This window comes from Cryptosporidium ubiquitum, assembly GCF_001865345.1.
Source record: "Cryptosporidium ubiquitum isolate 39726 chromosome Unknown contig_4, whole genome shotgun sequence".
In the NCBI taxonomy this organism is placed as follows: domain Eukaryota; phylum Apicomplexa; class Conoidasida; order Eucoccidiorida; family Cryptosporidiidae; genus Cryptosporidium; species Cryptosporidium ubiquitum.
In genome coordinates, this window is record NW_021639820.1 from 777,124 (window position 1) to 802,019 (window position 24,896).

General features: G+C 30.8%; 12 protein-coding genes across 12 annotated transcripts; 4 read left to right on the forward strand and 8 right to left on the reverse strand.

Moving 5' to 3' along the window:
• Window positions 1–438: 438 nt before the first annotated feature.
• On the forward strand, window positions 439–2,799 carry cubi_02471 (translation initiation factor EIF-2B epsilon subunit; the record flags this gene model as incomplete). The annotated part of the gene is made up of 1 exon (XM_029019482.1): window positions 439–2,799. The coding sequence occupies one exon, from the start codon at window positions 439–441 to the stop codon at window positions 2,797–2,799; it is 2,361 nt and encodes a 786-aa protein (XP_028874603.1).
• Window positions 2,800–2,937: 138 nt separating this feature from the next.
• cubi_02472 (RRM domain-containing protein) lies at window positions 2,938–3,816 on the reverse strand (the record flags this gene model as incomplete). The annotated part of the gene is made up of 1 exon (XM_029019483.1): window positions 2,938–3,816. One exon carries the CDS (start codon window positions 3,814–3,816, stop codon window positions 2,938–2,940), a length of 879 nt encoding a protein of 292 aa, XP_028874604.1.
• Window positions 3,817–4,083: 267 nt separating this feature from the next.
• On the forward strand, window positions 4,084–4,650 carry cubi_02473 (uncharacterized protein; the record flags this gene model as incomplete). The annotated part of the gene is made up of 1 exon (XM_029019484.1): window positions 4,084–4,650. The coding sequence occupies one exon, from the start codon at window positions 4,084–4,086 to the stop codon at window positions 4,648–4,650; it is 567 nt and encodes a 188-aa protein (XP_028874605.1).
• Window positions 4,651–4,776: 126 nt separating this feature from the next.
• Window positions 4,777–5,577, reverse strand: cubi_02474 (EBNA1 binding protein 2 nucleolar protein p40; the record flags this gene model as incomplete). Its single annotated transcript, XM_029019485.1, has 2 exons — window positions 4,777–5,414; window positions 5,502–5,577. 2 exons carry the CDS (start codon window positions 5,575–5,577, stop codon window positions 4,777–4,779), a joined length of 714 nt encoding a protein of 237 aa, XP_028874606.1.
• Window positions 5,578–6,928: 1,351 nt separating this feature from the next.
• Window positions 6,929–9,499, reverse strand: cubi_02475 (uncharacterized protein; the record flags this gene model as incomplete). The annotated part of the gene is made up of 1 exon (XM_029019486.1): window positions 6,929–9,499. One exon carries the CDS (start codon window positions 9,497–9,499, stop codon window positions 6,929–6,931), a length of 2,571 nt encoding a protein of 856 aa, XP_028874607.1.
• Window positions 9,500–10,211: 712 nt separating this feature from the next.
• cubi_02476 (uncharacterized protein) lies at window positions 10,212–10,943 on the reverse strand (the record flags this gene model as incomplete). Its single annotated transcript, XM_029019487.1, has 1 exon — window positions 10,212–10,943. The coding sequence occupies one exon, from the start codon at window positions 10,941–10,943 to the stop codon at window positions 10,212–10,214; it is 732 nt and encodes a 243-aa protein (XP_028874608.1).
• A 1,033-nt stretch (window positions 10,944–11,976) lies between these two features.
• cubi_02477 (uncharacterized protein) lies at window positions 11,977–12,492 on the reverse strand (the record flags this gene model as incomplete). The annotated part of the gene is made up of 1 exon (XM_029019488.1): window positions 11,977–12,492. One exon carries the CDS (start codon window positions 12,490–12,492, stop codon window positions 11,977–11,979), a length of 516 nt encoding a protein of 171 aa, XP_028874609.1.
• A 1,078-nt stretch (window positions 12,493–13,570) lies between these two features.
• Window positions 13,571–14,326, forward strand: cubi_02478 (putative RNA-binding protein; the record flags this gene model as incomplete). The annotated part of the gene is made up of 2 exons (XM_029019489.1): window positions 13,571–13,726; window positions 13,853–14,326. 2 exons carry the CDS (start codon window positions 13,571–13,573, stop codon window positions 14,324–14,326), a joined length of 630 nt encoding a protein of 209 aa, XP_028874610.1.
• Window positions 14,327–14,792: 466 nt separating this feature from the next.
• On the reverse strand, window positions 14,793–15,664 carry cubi_02479 (uncharacterized protein; the record flags this gene model as incomplete). Its single annotated transcript, XM_029019490.1, has 2 exons — window positions 14,793–15,436; window positions 15,487–15,664. 2 exons carry the CDS (start codon window positions 15,662–15,664, stop codon window positions 14,793–14,795), a joined length of 822 nt encoding a protein of 273 aa, XP_028874611.1.
• Window positions 15,665–16,357: 693 nt separating this feature from the next.
• Window positions 16,358–16,957, forward strand: cubi_02480 (uncharacterized protein; the record flags this gene model as incomplete). The annotated part of the gene is made up of 1 exon (XM_029019491.1): window positions 16,358–16,957. One exon carries the CDS (start codon window positions 16,358–16,360, stop codon window positions 16,955–16,957), a length of 600 nt encoding a protein of 199 aa, XP_028874612.1.
• Window positions 16,958–17,468: 511 nt separating this feature from the next.
• On the reverse strand, window positions 17,469–21,659 carry cubi_02481 (uncharacterized protein; the record flags this gene model as incomplete). The annotated part of the gene is made up of 1 exon (XM_029019492.1): window positions 17,469–21,659. The coding sequence occupies one exon, from the start codon at window positions 21,657–21,659 to the stop codon at window positions 17,469–17,471; it is 4,191 nt and encodes a 1,396-aa protein (XP_028874613.1).
• A 1,079-nt stretch (window positions 21,660–22,738) lies between these two features.
• Window positions 22,739–24,625, reverse strand: cubi_02482 (uncharacterized protein; the record flags this gene model as incomplete). The annotated part of the gene is made up of 1 exon (XM_029019493.1): window positions 22,739–24,625. The coding sequence occupies one exon, from the start codon at window positions 24,623–24,625 to the stop codon at window positions 22,739–22,741; it is 1,887 nt and encodes a 628-aa protein (XP_028874614.1).
• Between the last annotated feature and the right edge of the window lie 271 nt (window positions 24,626–24,896).

Below are 24,896 nucleotides of genomic sequence, written 5' to 3' on the forward strand. Positions count from 1 at the left end.
CTTCAAGCCCACCTTTAAGCCACTTTTGCCTTACATGCGAAAGATCTTGGTATACCAGATTGTGAAAACTCCCAATAAATTACACCAATCAAATTTAATTAATGTAAAAAAACTGTATTTTATTTTCACACAAATTTGAATTGAATTGTTTGAATTTTAATTATTCTTATTTTCTCTCTTTTAAAAAAATTGATTGAATCAAGTTACCCGTGATTTTTTAGCTAATATACCTGAGATCACATTTTCCCGCCAAAATCTTGGGTACTTAAAAGAACCTGTTTAAAAAAAGTAAAAAATAAAATAAAGAAATAATATTAATTAAGGTGTTTGTTTAATAGATTCAAAAGTTTTTAAATAACAAAAGAAGATTCTGCTAAAAATTCTGACTATCGTATTGTTATTAGCTTTGCTATATTTGTTGGTATTGGTAATTAGGTGATGGATAAAAAAAGTACCGGATCAGCAAATCATAGTGTGGGAGGGAATAAGATGAATGAATTGGAATTTTCATCGTTACCAGCAGTAGTAGTGGTAGAGAGTTTAGGACTGGATTCATTTTTACCAGTATCATGTGAATTTCCTGAATCATTGTTACCAATAAATGGGGTACCGATATTAAATTACATGATAGAGATGCTTCTTAAGAATGGCGTGACTGAGATATATTTGTTAGCATATTCTCATAAGGATTTATTGATGGACCATGTTGAAAAGTTAAAGACATCTAACAAGAAATTAAGGTCACTAAATATTCAGATTATTCAGTTGGGAGTACACTGTAATTCAATAGGGGATGCATTAAGGGATTTGGACTGCCAGGTAGATATTAGAGACGACTTTATTCTGATACAGGGAGGTCTACTTTGTGTTGCAGATATAAAGGAGGTAGTTCAGTTCCACAAAAAAAAGAGAAGTAGCCAAACTCCAAATTTATCAATGACAATGATATTTATGGAAAGTCCACCATTAAGTACTTTAAGGACAAGGAAAAATGAAAATTTGGTTATATATGATCAGGTATCGAATGAGCTGGTGCAATGGGGTAGATTTGATGATGATTACTCTTCTAGATTATCAATGAAGACTTTGTTGAGGAACTCAAGCTCTTCTTATTATGGGACAAGCAAGTGCATCATTAGATACGACTTACTGGATATAGGACTTGCAATATGTTCTCCCCAGTTATTAAAGACATTTTGTGAGACGTTTGATTATACAGATCTATTTAATGACTTTGTACAAAATGCTTTAAGTTCTGATATTAAGCAAGACGTGATAGATGTTTCAATAATGTCTCAATATGCTGTTAAGATCACAGACTTTAGGACATATCATGTAGCACAACAGCATGTATGTGAGGGATGGGCATTTCCATTGGTACCGGATTATTGTAGTATATCTGGACAAAATGTACAAAGATACCAGGGATTTAGCATATTTTTGGGGGATAATGTGAATATAAGTCCAAGTTCGGAGATAGGATCTATAGTTACTATAGGAAAGTCTACAAAGATTGGTAATAATTGTAAGATCTCGAATTCTTTTATTGGTGAGAATTGCGTGATAGGAGATAACTGTATAATTAAAGGATGTTCAATACTAGATAATACCGTTATTGGGGATAATGTAGAATTGGATTCAAGCTTTATTTCAAGTAGTGTTAAAATTATGAATAATGTAAAGGTGAATCCATGTTGTTTAATAGGATCTGAAATTATTATTCAAGAGAATTCAAAAATTGAATCTTTAAGTAGGGTATCGAGGTATATTTCAAGATCTTTATTACTTGAATATTGCAAAAATAAATTAGGAGACAATTTCAGCCATGATGATGATGAATTTAGAAGTAGTAGTAACTCTCCGAGTATGAATCTGAGACGATTCAAACTTTTAGATGAAACAGATTTGGCTAAATTAAGTAGTCTTACTGGAGACGGGATGATCTTAAATGGTGTGATCTGGCCTGAGAATAAGTCTGTTGGATTGTTGAATGACGAGATCATGAATGAAGATGTACTTTCTAATATTGTTTTGTTTGACTCTTCAGGAAATAGGGAGACATTGTGCAGTAGTGGCTCAGAAAGCTCAGAAGACGAAGATTTAGATCCAGAAATTATTGGAAGAGGGAGAGCAGGTATTAGCACGGGTAACGGGAGCTTGGATAAAAGTAATGTCCGAAAAGGGGATGAGGAAGATGAAGAGGAAGATGAAGACTCGAGAGAGTTTTTTGAGGAATCTGTCCTACTTATAAAGTCTGGGCTTGAGAATCCAGTGCATATGTCTAACAAGATACTTGAGCTGAAGGGATTAAGGTTTGCATTTTTCAAGGATGATTTGGATATTCTAGATACATGCATGGTTATGGTATTGGATTTAATTAATAAGAATTCTGAGCAGGTTTTAGTAAGTGATGCAGGAGGAAGTAATAATAATAGTTTAAGAATCGATTTAAACAGATTTAAAGGCTTTTGTGAAAAGAAAGGGATTCTGGAACTTATATCAGCTTTTAATAGAAATGAGGATGAGCTCTTTACCAGCTTAATTTGCTCAAAGTTGCTGAATTTTGCTGCAAAAAAAGACTCTCATCTTCCTTTTGGATCTCTACTAGTGACATTCGAGAAACTTGATCTTATTAATCAGTCATTTATCCCTGGCTGGTACGACAGTTTGGTTGGGGTAACTGAAGCTAAAACGGAAGATCAAGCCCTTTCAATATTAAAGTCGGACTTTGTAGTGAAGTATATTGAGTGGCTAAAGGAGGATGAAGAAGAAGAAGATGATGATAGTGATGATGAATAGGGTGATGATAAGTAACAGAGTGAAAAGATAAAACTTGGAAAGAGCAGATAAATGTGATCTAGGATAAGTATTATATTTAATTAGTCATAATTTATATATAGTAATTGTTTTCTTGTCTAGTATAAGTAGAAAGTAATATTAGTCGTTTTGATGCGGTGGCGAGACAGATCTAGAAAGAGATCTTACCCTACCCGTGGTAGTTCTGCGCATAGTGGTTCTATTTGGGGATTGCCTATCAGTAGGAGCAGGAGGATTTGAGGGAGATTTAGGATGAAAGGAGCTTTGATTAGAACTTGAACGAAGTTTCAGGTCGTCATTTAAAGTGTTTAAAAGTCTTTCCTCAATTTTCTTTTTAATTGAGTAAATCTTGGAGATCTTACTGTCCCATTCAAGTTTTTTGATCTGTTGGTAAGCAAGAGGAACTGGAATACTTTCAAGATTTAAAAGGGTATCGTTAATATCGTGATTATTTGAATTAATTTCTTGATTTGAAATACATTTCTGGATTTCAAAATCAGAAGAAATCTCTATTGTGTCTCCGTTTTCTAAAGTTATATACCGTTTTTCTATGAGATCTGCAGCAGAGGTTTCATTCTGAAATTCTATAATAATGGAATTAGAGTTACTGTTTAGATCTTGTCTTTTAATACTCACAATTTGTCCATATTTCTGGAAAATTGATGTAATTTTAGAGTCTGATAAGGAACTTGGTAAATTTTTTACAGAGATTTCCCTATTTGAGACAATGATCTTTTGTTCAGATTTCTGAATTTGTATTGGAGGTAGTACCGTAATTGACATAGGAACACCAAGCAAAGTAGATCCATTGAATCCTATACTTTTTGTAACTCCATTTGAAGATTTAAATGAGATCTGACAAAACCTTTGGTCACTTTCCGGGTAATTATGAAAACTAATTTCGACGATTTCATCCTCAAGTTCGCTAAATATATTAAGTACCGATTCCTTATTTGCTAGAGGAGATAAATTTCTAATAAACACGTAATTCTCAGTCATATTGTTGTGAAGTTTTGGAAAGCTTTAGGCTTATCATAAAGTTATAGAAACTTTTGCTGTCTTTCAGTCCATTAGGACAAAAATTCTCTATTTATTGTATGTAACTTTGAATATATTGAGAGAAAGGAATGGTGGATAAACAAAAAATTTAATTTTTTAAGTCACTGTGCATCATGCCTATACCGGCAAATTATAAATTGCCGGTATAGGAAAAAATGCCGGTATAATAGAAAAAAAAAAATAATAATAAATGTAAAAACTGACTAAATGAATGATTTTGACATTATTGAGTCGCATCTTGCGAAAATTAAGGAACTCAGAAGTCAGGTAGAAGGCATTGAAAAGACTAATTTTAACAATATTAATAACAAAGCCATTATAGACAAAAATTTTGAGATTTCAATAAGTTCTGAAAGTACCATCCAAGAAAGATGTAAATCTATAAATCTTCTTTACCTTGTTGGACAGAAGAAGCTTATTAGAGAGATAATCCAGGACCAAAATCCTTCTAGCCTTAAGATTTTGGTTAAAAGAATGATTGATACACCTCCAATTGGTGATTCTATAGAGAAAATGTCAAGTAACAGAAACACATGGATTGATGAGTCTATTTGGCAGTTATCTAAAATTAGGAGTGAAGATACTTCTAATGTTACCACTGTTAATGATAATAATGGCAGAGATAAGAATTTATCAGAGATTCTGGAATCTTTAAATGATTATAAACATCACTTTGACTCTTCCTTACAGTTAAGTGGAGCTCTAAATCTAACAATTGGGATGCTCAATAATTCTGACAAGGAAATCTCCAATTCTTCCTCTTCCTCAAAGTAGACCAAACTATTTTAGACAGAAAGTTGAACGAAAAGAAGACATTTCTCTAGGTAGTAATAAATTAATTATTATAAAAAAAAACTAAAAAAGTAAACATGTATTGTCTCTAGTCAAGCTTTGACAGACTCATTTCCTCCCTCTTTTGGTGGATTTATTGGAATTCATAGCTTTCATAGTATTAACTGTCTTGATACTCTGCTTAGATGTTTTTTTATTCTTGTTAAGATTGGATTGCTTTGTATTTTTAGAAAAGTATTTATCAAAAGATTCCTCTATAGAAGCACTGTTTTTATGATCACTCTTTTTCCAATTCTCAATCTCCCTCAAGTTCTTCTTAGTTTCCTGCTTCCTAAGTTTCTTTTTTTCAACTTGAATCTTTTTATTGAACTTCTTCTCTACATATTTTTGCTTTTTAAGTTCAACTGCCTTAATTTTTTGTTCTTGTTTAAGTAAATCCATCTTAATTTTCTTCATATGTTGATCAGTTTTGAGCATTTCAGCCAACATATCATCAGGTCTATTCCATTTTACATTCATACTTGCTAGAATCTTACAGCCTCTATTCACGTTTCTCAATGTATTAGAGTAAAAATATGATTCTCTTTTTGTACTATCTTTAAAATCTATCTTTTCTTTACTTCCTTCTTTATCTACAAGAGCCAAAGTTTCAATAAAAGGTACAGTATTCATCCCTAATTGAGTTTTATAATCCAAAGCTGCGATTTTCCTTTGTATGCCTTCTTTATCTAAAACTAATTTACTCTCTATTTGAATATAATAAATAAAAAAAAGTTAGAATTTTTTGTTATGCTATCTTTATCCGACTCTTCCTCTCCATTGTTTAAACTTACCTCCACCCACGTTTATTCTCCCTCCGTGGTTATCTTCTAAAACACGGGTTTCTAACTCACTATCAGAGTCTGACATTTTCGTCTTTAAATTTCTCTTAATATTTAAAGAAAACCAATAAAATAATTCACATCAAACAAGTATACAAGCAAGGAATATTATGCCTCCCTATTATTTTAAATCTTTTATTAAATTCACACCGTTTACTTGATTACTCTCGAGTAATTTTCTTTATCGCTTTTTCACTTTTCTTTAGAAAACTGTCACAATACAACTATGGCGCCGGCGCCGTGATGCATAACGCCGGTATTAGATATTGAATTAGATTATGGAATGGCAAAAAGAAGATTAAAAAAATACAAATATTCAAGTTTTGTTGATTTCCCTTTTCTTTTATCTACTTTCAATTTTCTAGTTGTATCTCTACTGTTGTTATAAGAATTTATACAACAGGTCAATCACTAAGGCTTTAATAATACAGAGAAAAACAAATAATTTTGTAAGAAAGTTAGTAAAGGCAAAATTTGTAAAGCATCTTTCTCAAATAAAAAGAACAGTAAATAAGTGTAGTGTGTTTGCCTAGTATTTTCAACCCTCCATATGAATGCTGTTTAAGTCGATTAGTATTGTTATTTCGGATGAGATAAATTTTACATCCCTATTTACATGGAGTTTTCTTACTGCAAGAAACAAATCGATAATTAGAGGATTATTTCAATGTAAAAAAAAACAATATGAAAGAAACAACTCAAGTAAAAATGATTAACCAAAGTTAACACTTTAGATGTAATTCATTTTTTAATGATATTTAACAAGATAAAGAACATTCTTTTTTGTTCCACAGTACTTTGAGTGACTTCTATATGAATTTGTTGAACCCCTTCTTTTGATCCCATACCCAAAATCCAACTAAACAGCTGTTTCGTTTGTTTCTGGTAAGATAATTCTTGATTTTACCATTAAATAATAATAGACAGCTTTCAAGCAATCTTAAATCTTTTTCTTATATTATTATTAACACCATATGTTTATCGCATTTAATTGTTAGTTTAACTGCTCTTTCTTTTATATTAAAGACTCGAATTACATCTTGTACTAATTCTGTAATTCTCATTGAAATTCAATACCATAAAAATATATATATATATATATATATGTATATATATATGTATATGATTATGTTAGATAACATATGATTCTTTAAATCTGCCACTTTCCTCCTACACTCCAATACTATCGATATTAGCATTGATGTTGGTATTTCATTTTTTTATTCACCCTTACGCTTGCACTCCTTTCAAATTGGACTCGGTCCTTTGATAGATATAAATGTATATATGAATACTTGTTACTCATATTGTGTCTCGCCAAGTTAACACCAGCAGCAACTACTTTTTATTCTCATAAAAAATCATTTTTCTGAAGCTACTCAGTTTCCTGATACATTTTGATCTTGAATTTGGGTTTGGGTCTTATATTTATCCTGCAGTTTGACTTTTGAATCTGATTGGCTCATTCCCTTTTGAGAATCTGCCATGTTGTTTTTATTCGAAGTAGTAGTACTGGTAGTATTACTAGTAGTACTAGCAGTTGTATTAGAACCAGAGGTAGCGGTATTAGTGGAAGTGGTGGTATTAGCGGAAGTAGTGGTATTAGTAGAAGTAGTGGGATTAGTAGTGGTATTAGTTGTATTAGTTGTATTTCCTGAAGCAGTAGAAGTAGTAGTAGTAGTAGTGTAGTTGGAATCAATTTGTACCGTATAATTTTCTTGATATGTCACCTTTGAGTCTTTGTCTGTTGTTACCACTGTAACTGTTACCGTTTTTGTGTCTTCTCCTGTTCTAGTACCAGCTGTAGCTTTTGATGATATATCATCATAACCTGAAACATCCACGTAGTTATCGTTATTAGTAGCAGTGGTAGCAGTAGTAGTGGTAGTGGCAGTAGCAGCAGCTGTAGTACTAGTAGTAGTAGTAGTGGTGGTAGTAGTAGTGGTTGGACCAGTAGTAGTAGTGGTTGGACCAGTAGTAGCAGTGGTTGGACCAGTAGTAGTAGTGGTGGTAGTGGTATTGGAACTGGTGTTGGTAGTGGCAGGAGTGGTGGTAACAGTTGTCATTTTACTATTATCTTCAAATAGCTGCTCAACAGTTACAACAATTGTTCCATCAGCCTTTGTAACTAAAGTCTCCGTTCTAGTAGCTATGCCATCAACGTTACCTGCCGGATATTGTGTGGTTGTTCTTGTAACAGTCTCTCCTGATTGTGCACTTTCTGAAACTGATTGATCGAATTTTTCTTCAGTCTTTGATATCTGCTTTCCATCCACTGAATAAGTCTCTTTTGTAATCATTCCCGTGTAGCTTTTGTATGTAGTGGGACCAGCAGTAACAGTACTGCCAGTAGCACTAGCAGCATAGGTGCCAGAGCCAGTAGCACCAGTAGTACCAGTGGTGCCAGCAGCACCAGTAGTGCCAGTAGCATAAGTACCAGAACCGGTAGTACCAGTAGCACCAGTAGCACCAGTAGCACCAGTAGCACCAGTAGTGCCAGTAGTGCCAGTAGCATAAGTACCAGAACCGGTAGTACCAGTAGTGCCAGCAGCACCAGTAGTGCCAGCCATACCAGTAGTGCCAACAGCACAGGTAGCACCGGTAGTACCAGTCATACCAGTAGTACCAGTAGTTCTAGTAGCACCAACAGCACCAGTCATACCAGTAGTGCCAACAGCACAGGTAGCACCAGTAGTACCAGCCATACCAGTAGTGCTGGCAGCACCAGTAGCACCAGTAGTACCAACAGCACCAGTCATACCACCATTAGTACCAGACGCGCCAGTAGTAGTGGTATTAGTGATAGTAGTAACAGATCTTGTTCCATCGGAGTTCGTCTGCTCTTTCTTTGACGTAAATGTACCGTCTTTTTGGTAGTTTTCAGTAATTTTGATTTGTGTCTTTCCAAACTGATTCATTTCATATTTTACACCGTACTTACTAGAAGTCGTCTGATTGGGTGTTTGGATCGCTCCAAAGTAAACCTGACAACCATTACAGTCTTGATCAAACTGGTAACTCTGTAAAGCTTGTTTTTGCTTTTGCAATTGTTTTCTTGCTTGGTCTTGGCCTTGAACTGACACTTGAAATTCTGTGCCATTCTTTCTCTCTTGACTTTTTGTCTGCTTATTAACATTGCCACAAGTTACATTTGTACCAATCATTTCTCTTGTTACCTCAATATCTGTTCTTCTACTCATAATTGAATTGCCATTGTATGTTTCAGTCACTGTTGTACTAGTTTCAGTTCTTGCTGGAGTTTGAGAAGCAATAACAACTGTATTGTCTGCTGTATCAAAGTAATATACTTGATTTGTAAATGTTTCTGGTGACTGAACTCCCATCTTATTGGTTGTAGTTCCAGTGTTGGCAGTATTCGTAGTACCATTTTTGACACTTTCATTACTAAACCTCATTTCTTGAGTGGTAGTAGTCTTTGTTGTTTTTACTTTTGTAGTATTTGTCACATTTTCAGTGCTGGTCTTATTCACAGTTTTTTGAATTGTCATACCAGAATCAAAAACTGTTTCAGTATTTACTCTTGAATTGTTTGTCACTTTATCCTCACCTTCCTTCTTATTACTTGTTGATGAAGTTTTCCTATATGATGTAGTAGTTGTGCTTGTACCTGAAGTATATCTAGCTTCTGTTGTAGTACTACGGCTAGCATCAGCATCATTATTAGTAGTAGAATCTAGACTTGTTGTAAAAGTGACTTTATTATAAGATTTAACATTTCCAGTAACTGAAACTGAATTTGTTGAATCCTGAGTCGTACAGGCAGTATTTTTTTCTATTGAATTTGTAACATTACCCGATGTTTCAGTACAAACCTTTTTTGATTGTTCTTCTTTTGTTGCATCTGAAGGACGCTTTTTTGTTTGTTCATTTGCCATATTTGTTCCAGCTTTTGTTGTATATTGATTTGGTGATGAATTTTCCACTTCCATTTTTTCTAATCCTTTTATTTGGTTCTTTTATAATTAAATAAGAAATATAATTGTTTTTTTAATGTTTTCTTATACTGTTTTAAGACGTCTAATAATATATATTATAAATAATAACGTTGATATTCCCCAATATTACATAAAAGGCCAACTATTATCTCGTAATCGGAGTATTTTCACCAATCTCTCTTTGTTTATGTAAATATATATATTTATATACAAAGGTTTATATATTATTGTATATTTTTCATATATTACATATATATGTATATATATATATATATGTAATATATGTTTATTTATTTATATAATATATATATTAATTATATTTTTTTAATGATTCGTATTATTGTAAACTCATTAAATGATACTTAAAGTTATTACAAAAAATTTCTTTATTATGCTCTTTTTCGAGAAATCACTAATTATTAGAGTTTTTAAATTTTGTTTGAATGTATTTGTTGTAAAGGGGAGTTCCAGAAAAATGATTATTTCGAATTCCTAACATGTCCATGCGCATGAATTTGCAAATCCACATGCGCATAAACGGAATACTTTCATATACCGGCGTTTATTAATATTGACACGTCATTTTATATTACGAAAAAATTATCCACATGGAATTTTTATTTAATGAATAAAAAATGACATCATTTTTAGAGAGATAAAATAAGATTTCGTGCCAACAATTTATTCAAAGTAATATCTTAACATACTAATATAATAATGGAGCGTCTTCTAGATGCATGCCTCTACATATTGGACAATTTAGCCTATCATGTTTAGGCCCTAAGCATCCACAAGTCTCAGCTGTTTTATCAATTGCGTATTCAGAATCACAATTCCTAAGATTGCTTCCTAATTTGCTTGCCTCTTCAATAGGATAACTTCTGCACTCAGAAAATACAACTCCGCATTTATTGGTAATCATCTCAATTATTTCTCTTTTATCCTTTTCTGTATTAACATTTGAATTCGAAGAAATATATTCTGATTTTCTTTCTTCTTTCGAAACTTCTTCTTCAGCAGCCTTTTCTAATGCTAATGAACTATTCTTTGTAGATTGCTTACTTGTCATAGTCTCAGAACGTGTTGGAGGTTTTGAAAGAACTGAATCTTTACGTGAAGGTAATGAAACATAAGAATTTTGATTGATTATACTTCCCTCATCATTTACTCTAATAGATTGTTCGGTTGCAAGTCTTAAAGCTTCAGCTTCTGCTATTCTATCAGCCTCTGCCCTTGCCATCATAAATCTTGTATTGTCACTCTCAATATCCATAAAGCTAGAACTATTCATTTTTCCCATAGAATTCATAGAGTCCAAGATTACTACACCTTCTTCTAATTCTTGCTTTGTTAAAATATCTTCCGATAATGATGGGAATTTTCCCATCCTACCTGAAAATGCTTCATAAGTTTGTGGGAGAGAATGTTTACCACCCATTTTTTAAATCACTAATATTATTATTTGTTGCTTTACAAGTGTATATATTACCCAGATTTGCCTATCTAACCTATTCTCCTTATATCAAATAGTCAGGTATTGCAATAAACTAATGATGATTTCAAGATCCTTTTCTATCTCGGTTAAACTCAATTCTTTTTTATTAATTAATTTTGTATCTGAATTCTAAATCCATATACTTAATTAAATCTGTGTAACCAAAAAAAAAGAATTCCCTCTATATTATCTTAATTGAGTTCTTGTCATGCAATCTCTTAGCTCACTTTTTTTTCTCACGATTTTTAGACTATACGCATTTTATCCTGCAGACAAATTTTTTCTTTTACATGTTTTTATATTTCATGATTTAGCGTTAGACTTTATTTTTATGTCTTTACCTTTTATTTATTAGACTTAAAGGCGCCATGCAAACCCCGCCAAAATGCGTTTTAAGTAAATTACAAAAATTGCATGAATTAATGATAGTTAAATCTATTTACCATGCCTTTGCTTGGAGTATGAGTACAGTACAATAGATTTTTGAATATTCCTAATATTAAATCCCCAGAGCTCACTGATAGTAGAAGTAGGTTAAGGGAGAAGAAAAATAGTGAATTAATGTGTAATTTAGGATTGTGTAGATATATGATCTGTTAGGAATATAGGGGAGAAAGAGCATTTACGTATGAATACAATCTATCCACAGCTTTCTTGCATGAATGTGATGAATTCGATTTCAGTCTTTGTGGCAAAAGTTAAAACAGTAGTAGTAGTAGTAGTAGTAGTAATAGTCATAGTAGTTGAGTAATAATGAAGATGGTACAAGTAGTTATGTTATTACCATTAATAATACCATTATCCAAATGAATAGCTAATTGGTTGTTATTTGTTATGATTTAATATGGATGAGATGGTAATGAAAATGATTAAGCACTTAATACTTGGTTTAATTTAATTATAACTTATACTCTCTGAATACTTTACAAATTCTCCCTATACTCCTAACAAACCTTTACACTAAAATTAAAACTTACTATATCTCAGCATGTTGAGCAAATAGAGGTGGGATCTCACCCCAAGTACCAAGTGAGGCCACTGTAAATAGTCTAGTGCAAAATGAAGCAGTATATTCTCGTAACCTATTGAAAATGATAAAGAGCGAATTAAACCCATTAATTGGAATGTCAAAAGGCATGTTTCTTAGAATCAATATACAATCAGCTTTCGGCCAGCTACCACCAGAATTTAATATATTATAAATTTCTCTATAGGTGATTTCTTTCTCATTAGAGGCATGTTTTTCTTTTACAATTCTTTGAATCTTATTTAGAAAATCTTGTGAAGAGTCACTGCCTGATAAGAAGCGTAGATTATCTGGAATCTCATCTTCTCTATTAAGTAAGGAAGATAATTTACTTTCAACTATTCCATTTGGCTCAAAAATGGTAACAAATTCGACTCCACACTGCTTTAAAATACGGCAAGCTTTATATAAAAGATATAATACCCCATTTTCAAGGACTTCTGATCCTCTAAATACAATTACCATATGCTTCGGAACTTTACTCACTTTCTCAATGTTAATTTGATCTTCTATTTCCTCAAATCCTAAAACTTTCTGTTATGTACAATAATACATTAAGTTTTAATTATATGTCGTATTTATACAAAAATTCAAATACAAAGGAGTTAATTAGTTAGTTCGGTAATTGGTTTTTTCATATATTAATAATGTGAGGTGGATAGTAATAACTATTGAAGATTACTAAGTAATGAATCAGATGAGAGTGAGAAAAGTGCATTATATACTTAAAAATTGACCGAAGAAAGAGTCAAAGTAAGGAAATAATTTCAAGAAAATTGCATTTAAATTTTAATAATTCTTTATTCTCTTTCAATCCTTCTTACTTTTCTACCCTTTTCTCTGTTTCTCCCCTCTAAACTTATTTCTCCCTTTTCCCACCTCACAATTATTAATAATTGCAAAATGCTGATAATATAAATTTATATATTCTACTCAACTCACCTTTGTAAATGAAAAGATAGATGTGAAAACGAAAACTATTCCAAACAATAAACTTTGAATTGTGTTTACTATAGAAAAAAACATTTTGATATTATTTAAACATAAATTGTTCCGATATTATTATATTAATCTTGTTGAAAAAAGTATTGAAGTATTTTATAGAAATTAATCAAATTAAATATTTCTAAACAAATAACTATGCAATACTTATATTTTGTATTTGCACCTCAACTATATACCTCATCTCTCAACTTTTTTTTATTAATCATGTTTTGACATTATTTGCAAATTCCCGCCAATAAAGGTATCTGCGGTTGCCCCTCTTAAATTTGGCGCGCGAATCATGCGTTTAAAATAAAAGAGTAAATTCATGTGATTAAAAGAAAAAAGAAATAATTCAAGGGAGTTCGGGAATGAATACACAATAAATAAATAGTATTCAAAAAATTATCTTACAATATCTAGGGATTGAACAAGTATCTTTCAATTTTTTTAATCTTTATTTTAATTAAAACTGAATCTCGCAGAAAATGGATGGAATGAAATAAAATAGATAATTTGATATTGTGAATTTGTGTGGCAATGTTAATTCAAGTTAAAAATGTATAATAGAAACTTAAATACAGAAAAAAAAGGTATTTTAAATAAGAGGAGAAATACAGTTAATGAAATAAATAATAGGGAGGAAACATATAATAAATATATCGCTACTGGCGATTATACTAATAATAGAAACTCAAATTCATGGCATGATGAGGTAAGTTTTCTAGAATAGATTTGTATTTTTTGTTAGTAAAGGAAGATATAGAAGAACTTTGGTTCTTGAAAAATCACTATATTATAGAGAAATACATTTATTATTATATTCACTTTATTTGTATAGTACAGGAATTCTTCTTATATATATATTTCGGGTTTAGATCTAAGGCTTACAGAAGGAGATATTGCAATAGTGTTTTCTCAATGGGGAGAGCCTATTGATATTAATTTAATTAGGGACAAGAAGTCGGGATTATCAAAAGGTTATTGTTTTTTGTGCTATGAAGATCAAAAAAGCACTATTTTAGCTGTAGATAACGCAAATGATATGATTTTACTAGGAAAACATCTAAAAGTTGATCACGTCAAGGATTATAAGCCAAATTGTGATGGGAATTATGTATTTACAGGTGCAGAGGGAAGTGGAATTGGAATTATTGGAGTTACCAAAGATATTCAAGCACGGTATAAAACAGAATTGGATATATTGGATTTTCATTTTGGAGATATAATGGCAAGAAAAGAGAGAGGAAGAGAGAGAAAAGTGGATAAAAGTAGAAGAATGAGATCTTTAAGTAGATCTCTCTCGCGATCATAGTGGTACTACAAATATCAAATGAAAAGCCATGTATTAGAAATGCAAACGAGTATGATTATAAAAAAAAAAATTTGGTGAAACTGGAATAGAGGAGGAGAAAAGAAAAAGGATAGGAAATATTTACCCGCAATTTAGTAACCACATATTAATTTAATTAACAGAAGTTATTCTTTTCTTTTGTATTTTTCTATTTGCTGTAATATTACATAATTTACATACTTTTATAGGATTATTATGAACAACCCTGGAAAATTCAATTTTAAGACATATTTAACATGAATAATTAATCCAAACAAAGTATTATGCATGAATTGCATGCATGCAAAAATAGACTGTGTATATTAATACATTTAATGTAATTATATACTATTAATAAATAGTGCATGCTATTTAATATATATATTAAATTAATTTACACAGTATTAGTGCATGTAAGCTAAGCATGCTTAAACAAAATTTTAAAAACTTACATTCTTTTTATTATTCCAGTTCCATGTAAATCTTTTAAATGAAAATCAATAGGAAGTAGAGACTTACCGAGTTTAAGAGAGTAGAATTTGTCTTCAAAAAGCTCTTTGTATTTACTCCTTCTTAAAGAATTAACAATTATACTATTTCCAGACTCAAGAAACTGGATAAATAAGCCCATAGAAGGTGTTGTAAATATTAAATTATGTAAATCTGAAGCATCACGTCTTAAAATACCAAACCTAATTAATATATCTAACAAAAAATCTCCATCTAAGATTTTGTTATGGTTTTCACAAATTCTGTATTCACTTTTCCAACTATTAGATATCAAAGATAGATGATCTGAAAGTTGTTTGTTATTTGCACTAATAGTCTTAAAATCTTGAAAAACTACTTTAATTAACCTTGAAATCTCTTGTAATAAAGATACCCTCTTTTCACCATTAAAAAGACAATCCAAAAAACATCCATTTACTTGATTTTCCAGATTTAAATACTTTTCTCGAATTCTAATATTCAAAACTCTGAAAATATCACTCTTTAAACTATAACCTATGCATGATGTCATATTTTTAGAAGGTATCGATCTAGGTACCTTTAATTTTCTTAATTCACCATCTTTAACCAGCATCTCTAAATCTAATCAAGTATTAATAACTTTAAATATTATTAGCTTGCTTTGGGCTCACCTTGAATTGATATTCTACTTCCATCACTTTTTTGTATTTGATGTTCTAATACTATAGGAGGGTCAATCACCCCCAAACAATCTTTTCTTAATGAAAAAAAAATACTTAAAGATTCTGAATATTCGTAGTTTTCAAGAAATTCTATGATTTCTTCGTCCTTATCCTTTTCTTCCAACATTTTGTCCTTTATTAATTTACATACATTTGCATGTGTAATGGTGTATCTATATTAAAAAATATTCCCAAATTCCATACGGTTATTTCCTTCTTACTTTCAACCTATTCTCACTGCTCACACCTTGTTCACAGCTTAATTAATCTTCTTTGTTTTTTCTCCTGTTTGTCTGTCTCTATTTTTATATTCTAGGCTTAAGCTGCACACCAAAGAACTTTTTGGTCCTAATATACAACTAAATCCTAAAAAAAAATTTGTCAAGTTAGTTAAAGGAGTCAAATCTTTAGTGTGTTATTTTAATCCACATCTTATTCAATTGGTATTAATTTGTTCAAAAAAAAACTTGAATTTTACTGGACTCTTCATATATTATTAATAAATATCTTTGCAATGTTGGCGCGCGCGCCAATCCAGGTACCAAATTACTAATGCAAAAATGCATGTAAATAGATTTATACACGATATAATGAAAAAACAAAAAAAAAGTTAAATAACGGGAGAAATCAAGTTAGGTCTTAATTATTAATAATAACAAATATATTGATTAATTTTCAGGATTTGCGATATTTTTCTTAGAGTTATTTGTTTAGCACACAAGTCTGGAATTGCAAATATATATATATAAGTATATTAAATATATAAATATTTCAATTTGAGTTGAATTACACAAAACAAGCTTAGAGAGAATCAAAGAAGATGGAAGGTCCAAATCATTACCGAACAAAAGAATTTTTAAATTTTTTGAATAATTCAGTTCAGGCAGCATCAGCTTCACCAATGTTGTCTTTAAGGTACCACCCCTTTGAAAATATCTGTGGATTTACAAATCCTTACTATGGTGAAAATAATGGACTTAGTGAATTGGAGCTTCAAAAGCACTCAAATCATATGAGATCAGTTACTGATGCCATGCATTATTTCTTCAAATTACATCCCTCAGTTATATCAAATTCTCCTTCCTCACCAAGAAGTCCTGTTGTTGAATCACAATCTCCCCTGGTTAGTCCAGCAGTTTCTTGTAAAAAAAACAGAAAGGAGATAGAGAAATTGGACGTTGATCACCCAAATCTATGTACTACTCAGTGTAGGATCATCCATCCTAATCTTGTTCATAGTGTTAATCAAAGATGGCAATTGAGAGTCCACTTACTTAACCAGAATTCTGGACTCTTAAAGGCTGCAGATTTATCACATCCTTATGTCAGTGAAATGATTAATGCAAATGCCCCTGTAACTCCCAGGATGACTAGCAGACATACTAGCAGAAACATTAGTAGACACACTACTGGAAATTGAATCTCATAACTCTATGTAGCAAGGTAGGTGTGATCATAATAATTTTGACTGTTACGTAGAATGATTAAAAAAAAAACAGCAAAGAAAAAGAATCTATTACTTTATCCTTACTACAGTTCTCTCAGTTTTCCTACATTTTGATCCGTATCCTCTCTATTTTTCCTCCCATATTCGTCTCTATCTTCTCAACTTCCCACTACTCCCATTTTCCTCCTCTCTTATCCTAGTATTTTTATTTCCTACTCTCCAATCTACAATTCTTCTTTCACCAGACATTCTCGTCCTCTTCCTCCTTATCTTCTTTTTTTTTTCTTACTCCTTTTCATCCTTACCCTATTCCAAAATTTTCATACCGCCATTTCTACATGCAATTTTTGGGCGCCAAAACTGGGAGTCAACAAAAGACTCCCCCCCATCTTTAAAGATTGGAAGGTATAAAAAACATGTAAATTATTTGAGCTTTTAGAAATTAAAGCTATCTTTGAACCATTATTATCTAAAATAAAGTCCATTATGAAATAATTATAGGGTTACCATTACTACCAGAAGCTCCACCATTACTATTAACACTTCTGGTACCAACATTCACCGTATTGTTTAGGTTGTTATAATTGAGTAAAACTTCAAACTTTTTAAGACAATCATCCATACTGGATATACCATTAGTTACATTAGAAATCTCTAATAGAAATTGTCTTAACCTTGGACCACCTTTCAAACTCTTAAAGCAAATAATAATCATGTTCTGTTGTTGTTGGTTTGTATCCTTAAAAGGATTAAACCCAATCTCAGGATGAATTCTACTAAAGTCTGGTGAAAACATCCCATTAAGTGTCATAAAAAAGTTATTAGGGAAGTATTCCAACAAAGTAGACACAAATTTACACATCTGTAAAAGCGTATTCTTCTCAAAGTTATTATATACTGAAAACAATACCATAAGCAATCTACCAAGTTGTTCATTCCAAATGTGATGTATCTGAGAAAATGAGTGTATTGCGGTTGATAGCCTTGTCAAATAAATTAGTACTGAATTCAATAAATATTTGTCATTAAATTGAAGGGATCTAACTGCCATATCCAAACTTGAAGCCAAATATTGAGATGATAAAACTAACTGAACTGATAGAGTTGGATTATTACAGTTACCAAGTAGCGATATTTGCCACATAAAGAATGGCTCAAATGATCTTGAAATCTCCACATTTGTTATTGAGCAGAATTTCTTGATCCAAAACTCATATAATAAAGAATCTATACCGTCATTATGCATCATATTAACTAAATTGTCTCTGCTTTCTATAGGAAGTCTCTTAATAATTTCATGTAATATCATTGTACAACATCCATGTCTTTGTCTAACAATCAAAGTTGAAGCTCTTTCATCATTACTTATATTTTCAAGTTCATTTTTTAAATGTAATAAACTTTGTTTTATGTTAGAATAAGTAAATTCCCATGTACACCATTGATTCCCTTGATTTACTTCAATTGGATTTCCACTATGTACATGATGGCTATCATTACTTACATTACCTAAATTATTACCACACATATCAGTGTTATTACTACTTACATGATTATGATCTCCATTACCATTCATACTTAAAAAGTTGGCAGACCATGTACATGAGATGATCCTTAATATTAGACAACAAATTGATACGATCACATCCTTTGGACATGATAAACAACTTTCGTTACCAGTGAAACTGCGTCTCGTGCAAATCATTAAGTTATGCAAAGAAATATTTCTTGAATATTGATACATCATTGAGGATATTAATACTACTCCATATCCTTGTGACTCACTTTTAAGATTGAATGAATTAAATAAAAGAGATCTAAGTTTCTCCCCCAAAATAAGCATCTGTTGGTCTTGTGGAGAGAATAGATTTCTAATTAGTACTGTTAAATTAATTGTTAAGCTTGAAAGACCTGTTTGGTTTACACCATTGTTATTATTACCATTAAAAATATTAATATTACCATTATTAATATTATTATTATTATTAGAATCATTATTATTACTATTATTATTATTACCATTAACATTGTTATTACCATTACTATTATTAACATTACTATTATTAACATTTCCACAAATTCCATTATTATTAGATCCCAATATAAAGTGGTTAACTCCCATTTTTGGAGAACCTCCTCCATACTCTAATCCAAACCCACAAATATTTCCATAATTGTTATTTTCAATACAAAATGTAAATGATTTGAGAATCTTTAAAAATACATATATTGACCAAATCCAACAACATTGTGGTACTACACCAATATCAATAGAATTAGAAAATGATGTATTACTATAAACTTGAGGTATCTGTTCAATAGTAGAATGGATCATATGATACAGAAAACTTTTTAAAGCTTCAGCTAATACTTGAATAGATTGATTATTTTTAATCATAGTGTAACAAAGAATGTGAACATAACCTCCAACAAAACCAATATTCTCGTCAATCATACTAATATTGCCATAAAGATTAATATCATTAGAAAATTGAAGCTTGGAAGTTACCACTTGGATCACACTTTGGCTAAGTTCTAATAAAATTTGATCACAGTTTGGATTATTTACAACATGATCAACACCAAGTTGACAAAGTTCTTCAAATGTTGATGATAAAAGTAGTAAATTAGACTGTTGAGATATTTCGATCAAATATTTTAAACTTAATAACCATATAGGAGCATGCTCATGATTAACAAGTAAATGAGCTGATTTTTGTAGTAGTAATGTAATTTGGTAAATACAAGACTGAGTTTTTGGTAATGTAGTACATGCAAGCTCTAATATGTTAGAAATTGTACCTTGAAGTGAATTAGTTGCCTCAATAAGTGTATCTGAAAACCTAAGAAATACAACACACCCAATAGGATCTTTCTCATTTGAACATGATAATAATGAATGTTGAATGTAAGTAACAAATGCTTGTCCATGGGAAGGACCCAAAGCAGATAAGAAGAAGTAAATATCATTAATATGAAGTGTTGCAGTATCCAAAAAATCAAGAAACTCTTCAACTGAATCATCAAGTGTTAATTCCTTTAAGCCAAAATTAGAATAAGTACTTATTCTAGCATTCATAATAGAATTCTCATTAATACCAAGCTTTTCCCAGTAAAAGAAGTCAGTTCTGCATTGTGTAGCTAAACTTTGGATAGCTGGAGTAATTAAAAGTTTTGCAATAGATAGTCCATGATCTTTTGTAATAACTCCTTCATTAACTAAATCTCTTAAGGTGCACCACATATTTACAAGAACCCCAGGTATCCTTACATGTAACATTAATAATAGTGAAAGCATTTCAGGAAGAAATGAAAGGGGGTTATCCAATATTTTATTGTTAGAATTACAACGATTCTTCACTTCTGGTAACTCTCCAATAATAAAAATGGTTGAATATCCTTCTAAAAGACTGAAAATGACTCCAGACCAACTCAAAATAGATCTTTCAGTATCTTCATCAAGATCAATTTGTGGAACATTCATCTTTAAAGTACTCCAAGTATTAATTCTAATCATTTGTGAGTTATCCACAGAACAAGTTCCTTGATTATTTGACGTATTATTTATATTACCATTATTGTTATTATTATTATTATTATTATTATTACAATTATTATTACAATTATTATTATTACAATTATTATTATTAATAGGTAGAGGAATCTGACGAAGCTTATCATATAATAGCTTTAAATAGTTCAAAAGAGACATCATAACTGCAGTTTCTGCCTCAGATGGAAACTTTAATAGTACATGAAGACCATTTACATCTTCAATAAGCGTAAAGATACTGTTAGAATCACCAATTATTCCCTGTTTTTGCATATAAAACGAACATCTTGGAAGGCCTCTTACAAACAATTCCGCTAATCTATAAGGAGCAACACAGATATCACTCTTTAATAAATTGGAAATTGCTAAAGAAAGAGGACTATGAGTAAATAAAGGTATTTCGAATTTTTCAAAATATTCAACCAAAATATCTAAAGATAATTCCAATAATTTCTGGTTCATATTTTGATTTTCACTTGCTCCTGAATTATTTCCATTACCTCCGTGATTTCCTGATGAATCTGAAAGTACTTTAGTTATAGATTCTGATAAAAAATCAAGAATTCTAGGTAAAGTGGATTGAATTAGCATTGGCCTCTTTTGAGACTCAAGGAGTACGCCTGCATCAGGAATATACCTAAGAGTATTAAGTATCATCCACAACTCCAAACCTGTGCCTTGACCCACAAAATATGGCTGAGAAATTCTCAAACATGATTCAAATCCCTCTATCCAAGATCCATCAGATATTCCTAATATTATCAAATATGACAGCCCCTCTCCTAGCTTACTTAATAATTGGGACATTAGATTACCTCCACTTCCATTTCTTAAATTATCAGAAATACTCCTTAGATAAATTTGCTCAAAAATAACCTTTGGACCTCCAATTGCATTAACTTCACTTTGACAATTAGAAACTTTCTGACACAAAGTTTGAGCTGCCACATATTTGACCTCCGGCTCCGTACTCATTTCCAAAAGCTCACTGCATATCTGCCAAGCCTGTGATGAGTCTTTAAATTCCAACAAATACTTATTTGCTTCTGCTCGTTTAAGCGAATCACCGCTTGTCCATAGTTCCAGTATTTTCAAATGAACAAGCTCGCGTGTAAAACTCATTTGAAATAACCCTGGAAATACTATCAAAACCCTTTTTTACCATTTATTTCGTTGAAGTTTATTGTTTTTAATTTGTGCTTTTAAACTTTTTACTTTCATCTTCAATATTATTTTCAAAGCTCACGCGCGTACTTGGCGCCAGTTTTGTGTTTGCGAATCCAGTCATTTTGGGATTTCCTACTGATATTATTGGTAAATAGTAAATAGTTACTTTACTATAAATAATTGTAATTAAATTATTTAATTAATTTGATGTATTAGTTTTTTCCAAATTTGTAATACTTAATAATATGTATACACAAACTTTATTATTATTAAGTCTCTTTGTGTATTGTCCAATATGTAATTGTATATACCTTACATTAAATTTACATTATTACATATAAATATAAATATAAATATATAATATATATATATATATATATATATAAATATGTATAATATTTAAATAATAACAATATACATTTGGTATAAGTTTCTGTATTATTTAGATATATATATTGTATAAATTACATTGCAAACCACTATTATGTTATATATTATACATAACCAATAAGTGTGAATATATACATATATATATTTATATTTATATATATACATATATATATTTATATTTATATATATATATATATATATAAATATATAAATATATATATATTCATTTACTTAAGTATGCAATATATACAATATTTAATAGTGAAAGAAATTGCATGTATTTACAATACTGAATTGAATTGTCTGTTTGCACGTCTGATTTCCATCTGCCTGTTTATCTACCATTATGTCTTTTTATCTTTCTGTCAGTATATACCAGTTTAACAAAAAGACTCAATAAGATACCAAGTTATTCAGAATCCCTCCGTCCATTTTACGAATAGCTTGATAGATCTGAAAAGCTGGCCAGAAAATCCTTAGTAAGTGTATCTTTCAAGAGTTTTTAGTTGTTTGTGTTAAATTCCCAAACCAGTGGTCTTTGCCGGTATACAACATAATGAATATTGCATGCATGCAATATCACTAGTGTACTTTTAGTTGAATGCAAAAATGAATACATGATATTTGTTAGCTTTATTATTAATTCACTGTAGATAATGAAATAAAGGATATGTCTTAATAGTTGCTTGTAAAGCTTCAGTATTCTGAGTAACTTGGAAGTTTTGCCTATTAAATCTGTCTAAATTTTGCCATTTGACGGATAACAAAGTTCCAGAAACAAGATGATTGGACTCATTTATAGTTTGCATACTTATTTGCAAGGGAATCCCAAAATCTTGAATAACTCCAATTAACATCAGTTTACTAGGAGTATCAGTGGACATTAAATAACAGTATAACCAAACCATGTTGGATTCCTTATATATTATTGCAACTCTTTGGAAAGTTGTGGAAAAATTCAAAATAGTCTTCTCACGGTTCCTCGAATGAATTGGTAGCTCCCTTAGTCTTATTCCATTAGAAATCTGAGATTCAGAAATTGAACCAATATTAAGAATTTTTGATTTTCTTATCTCAGTTAACTCTTGATTAATTAGTAAAGTCTCATATATACTTTGATCATCTGCAAAAATGAAGCTTGATGAGTCTTTATCAAGCAAATTATCTACACACTCAACTTTTGGAATAAATGTTTTTGACCTCAATCCAAACTTGTGAATAATTTGTATGTTTTCCCATGTAGATGTATCATATATCCTAAAATATCCACCTTCCCAAATTGTCCCTATTAATGAGAATGTCCCAGATACAGCAATTGAAACACAGTCATGTGCTATAGTTGGTCCTCTTGCAACAACATTACCATTATTAATGAATTTTTCAGAATTGATATGATAACCCAATTTCTTTGAATCTTGTGTAACCAAATAAATATAATAAAATTCTCTTATTGATGAACCATCTCCAATATACAGAGATGAACCATCATTTGACCAGGAAATACTATTCAACTTGAAAAGATCAACTGAGTATATGTAATTCCACTTTCCATTTAAATTTAAATTCTCATTTAAGGATCGTAATCCACCATTAATTGAACTTAATTGGTTTATCGAAGAATTCCCATTAGTTAATATTGAAGGTTTGTATTCCCATATTGTCACGGAATTTGAGTAACCTATTGCTATGACGTTTCCTATTGGTCTTATTGCAACAAACCTAATCCTTTTGTTGTTGTCACCAGGTTGAGTTAAATTGCATATAATTCTGTGTTCCCTTGTAGATGTTCGTAATCCTTTACATGTTCTGATTGTACTTTCTGTTGGTTTTGAATAGATACTAATCCCACATTTAGGATTATTTAAATGATTAATAGGATGAACCATATTTAAAGTACGAGGTATCCATGTAATTCCCTCTTCTCTAACTGATTTTTCTCTGTAATCTTCATCTTTGTTATCAAACTCCTTTTTTGGAGTAAGTTCAATTCCCCAAATAAAGTAGAATAACATAGATATTATATATCTAGCTGGTTCCAATATATATTTCCAATAATATGGATAAAGATGAGCAATACTTGGAGTCTCTGATACTATATTTAACTCTGGCCCAGATAATTCTAACTTGTAGATAGAATTTGGTATCACAATTCCTGTAATATCTTGTAATATAGATAACAAAGTTATGTATATGAAAAGAACAACTCTTCCTATTTTTCCCCAATTGTTGAAAAAAACTGTATTGTCATCTTTCATTTGCCTTCCTAAATAACTTGTTTTAACTATACTTTCTTGAAATTCCGTAATTTTGGAATTTTGAGTCGAATTAAGTTGAATACTCCATAGATGTTGTTCTGCAAAGACTTTTTCATTTCCAGATAATGGGACCCCATCTAAATCCTCTGCTGACACAATTCTATATTCGGTTTCCAGTATAGATTCAGTAACAATAGATTTTTGCTCACTCTCCAAATCTGAATTTTCTGGTCTAATATAGCTGCTTGAGCACCAAATAACCTCTGTGTTCTCCATCCTAATGATTGAATGTATTCAGTCCAAACTCCTCAACTCCAAAATATACATATAAAGTATATAAAAGAATGTTTGTTTTTGAAGTTAATTGGTGAATAGAAATACACTGCAATATGTGATCACTGTGTATTTTCAATTTTTTGGTAAAAAAGGGATAATTTCTAGGCTTCTATTTCCAGAATATATTCGGACTTTTTAAAAATTTATTTATCAACTTTTGGATAAATTCTGGTATTTAGTAGCTTTTTACTTTGAAATTGCGGGAGACTGT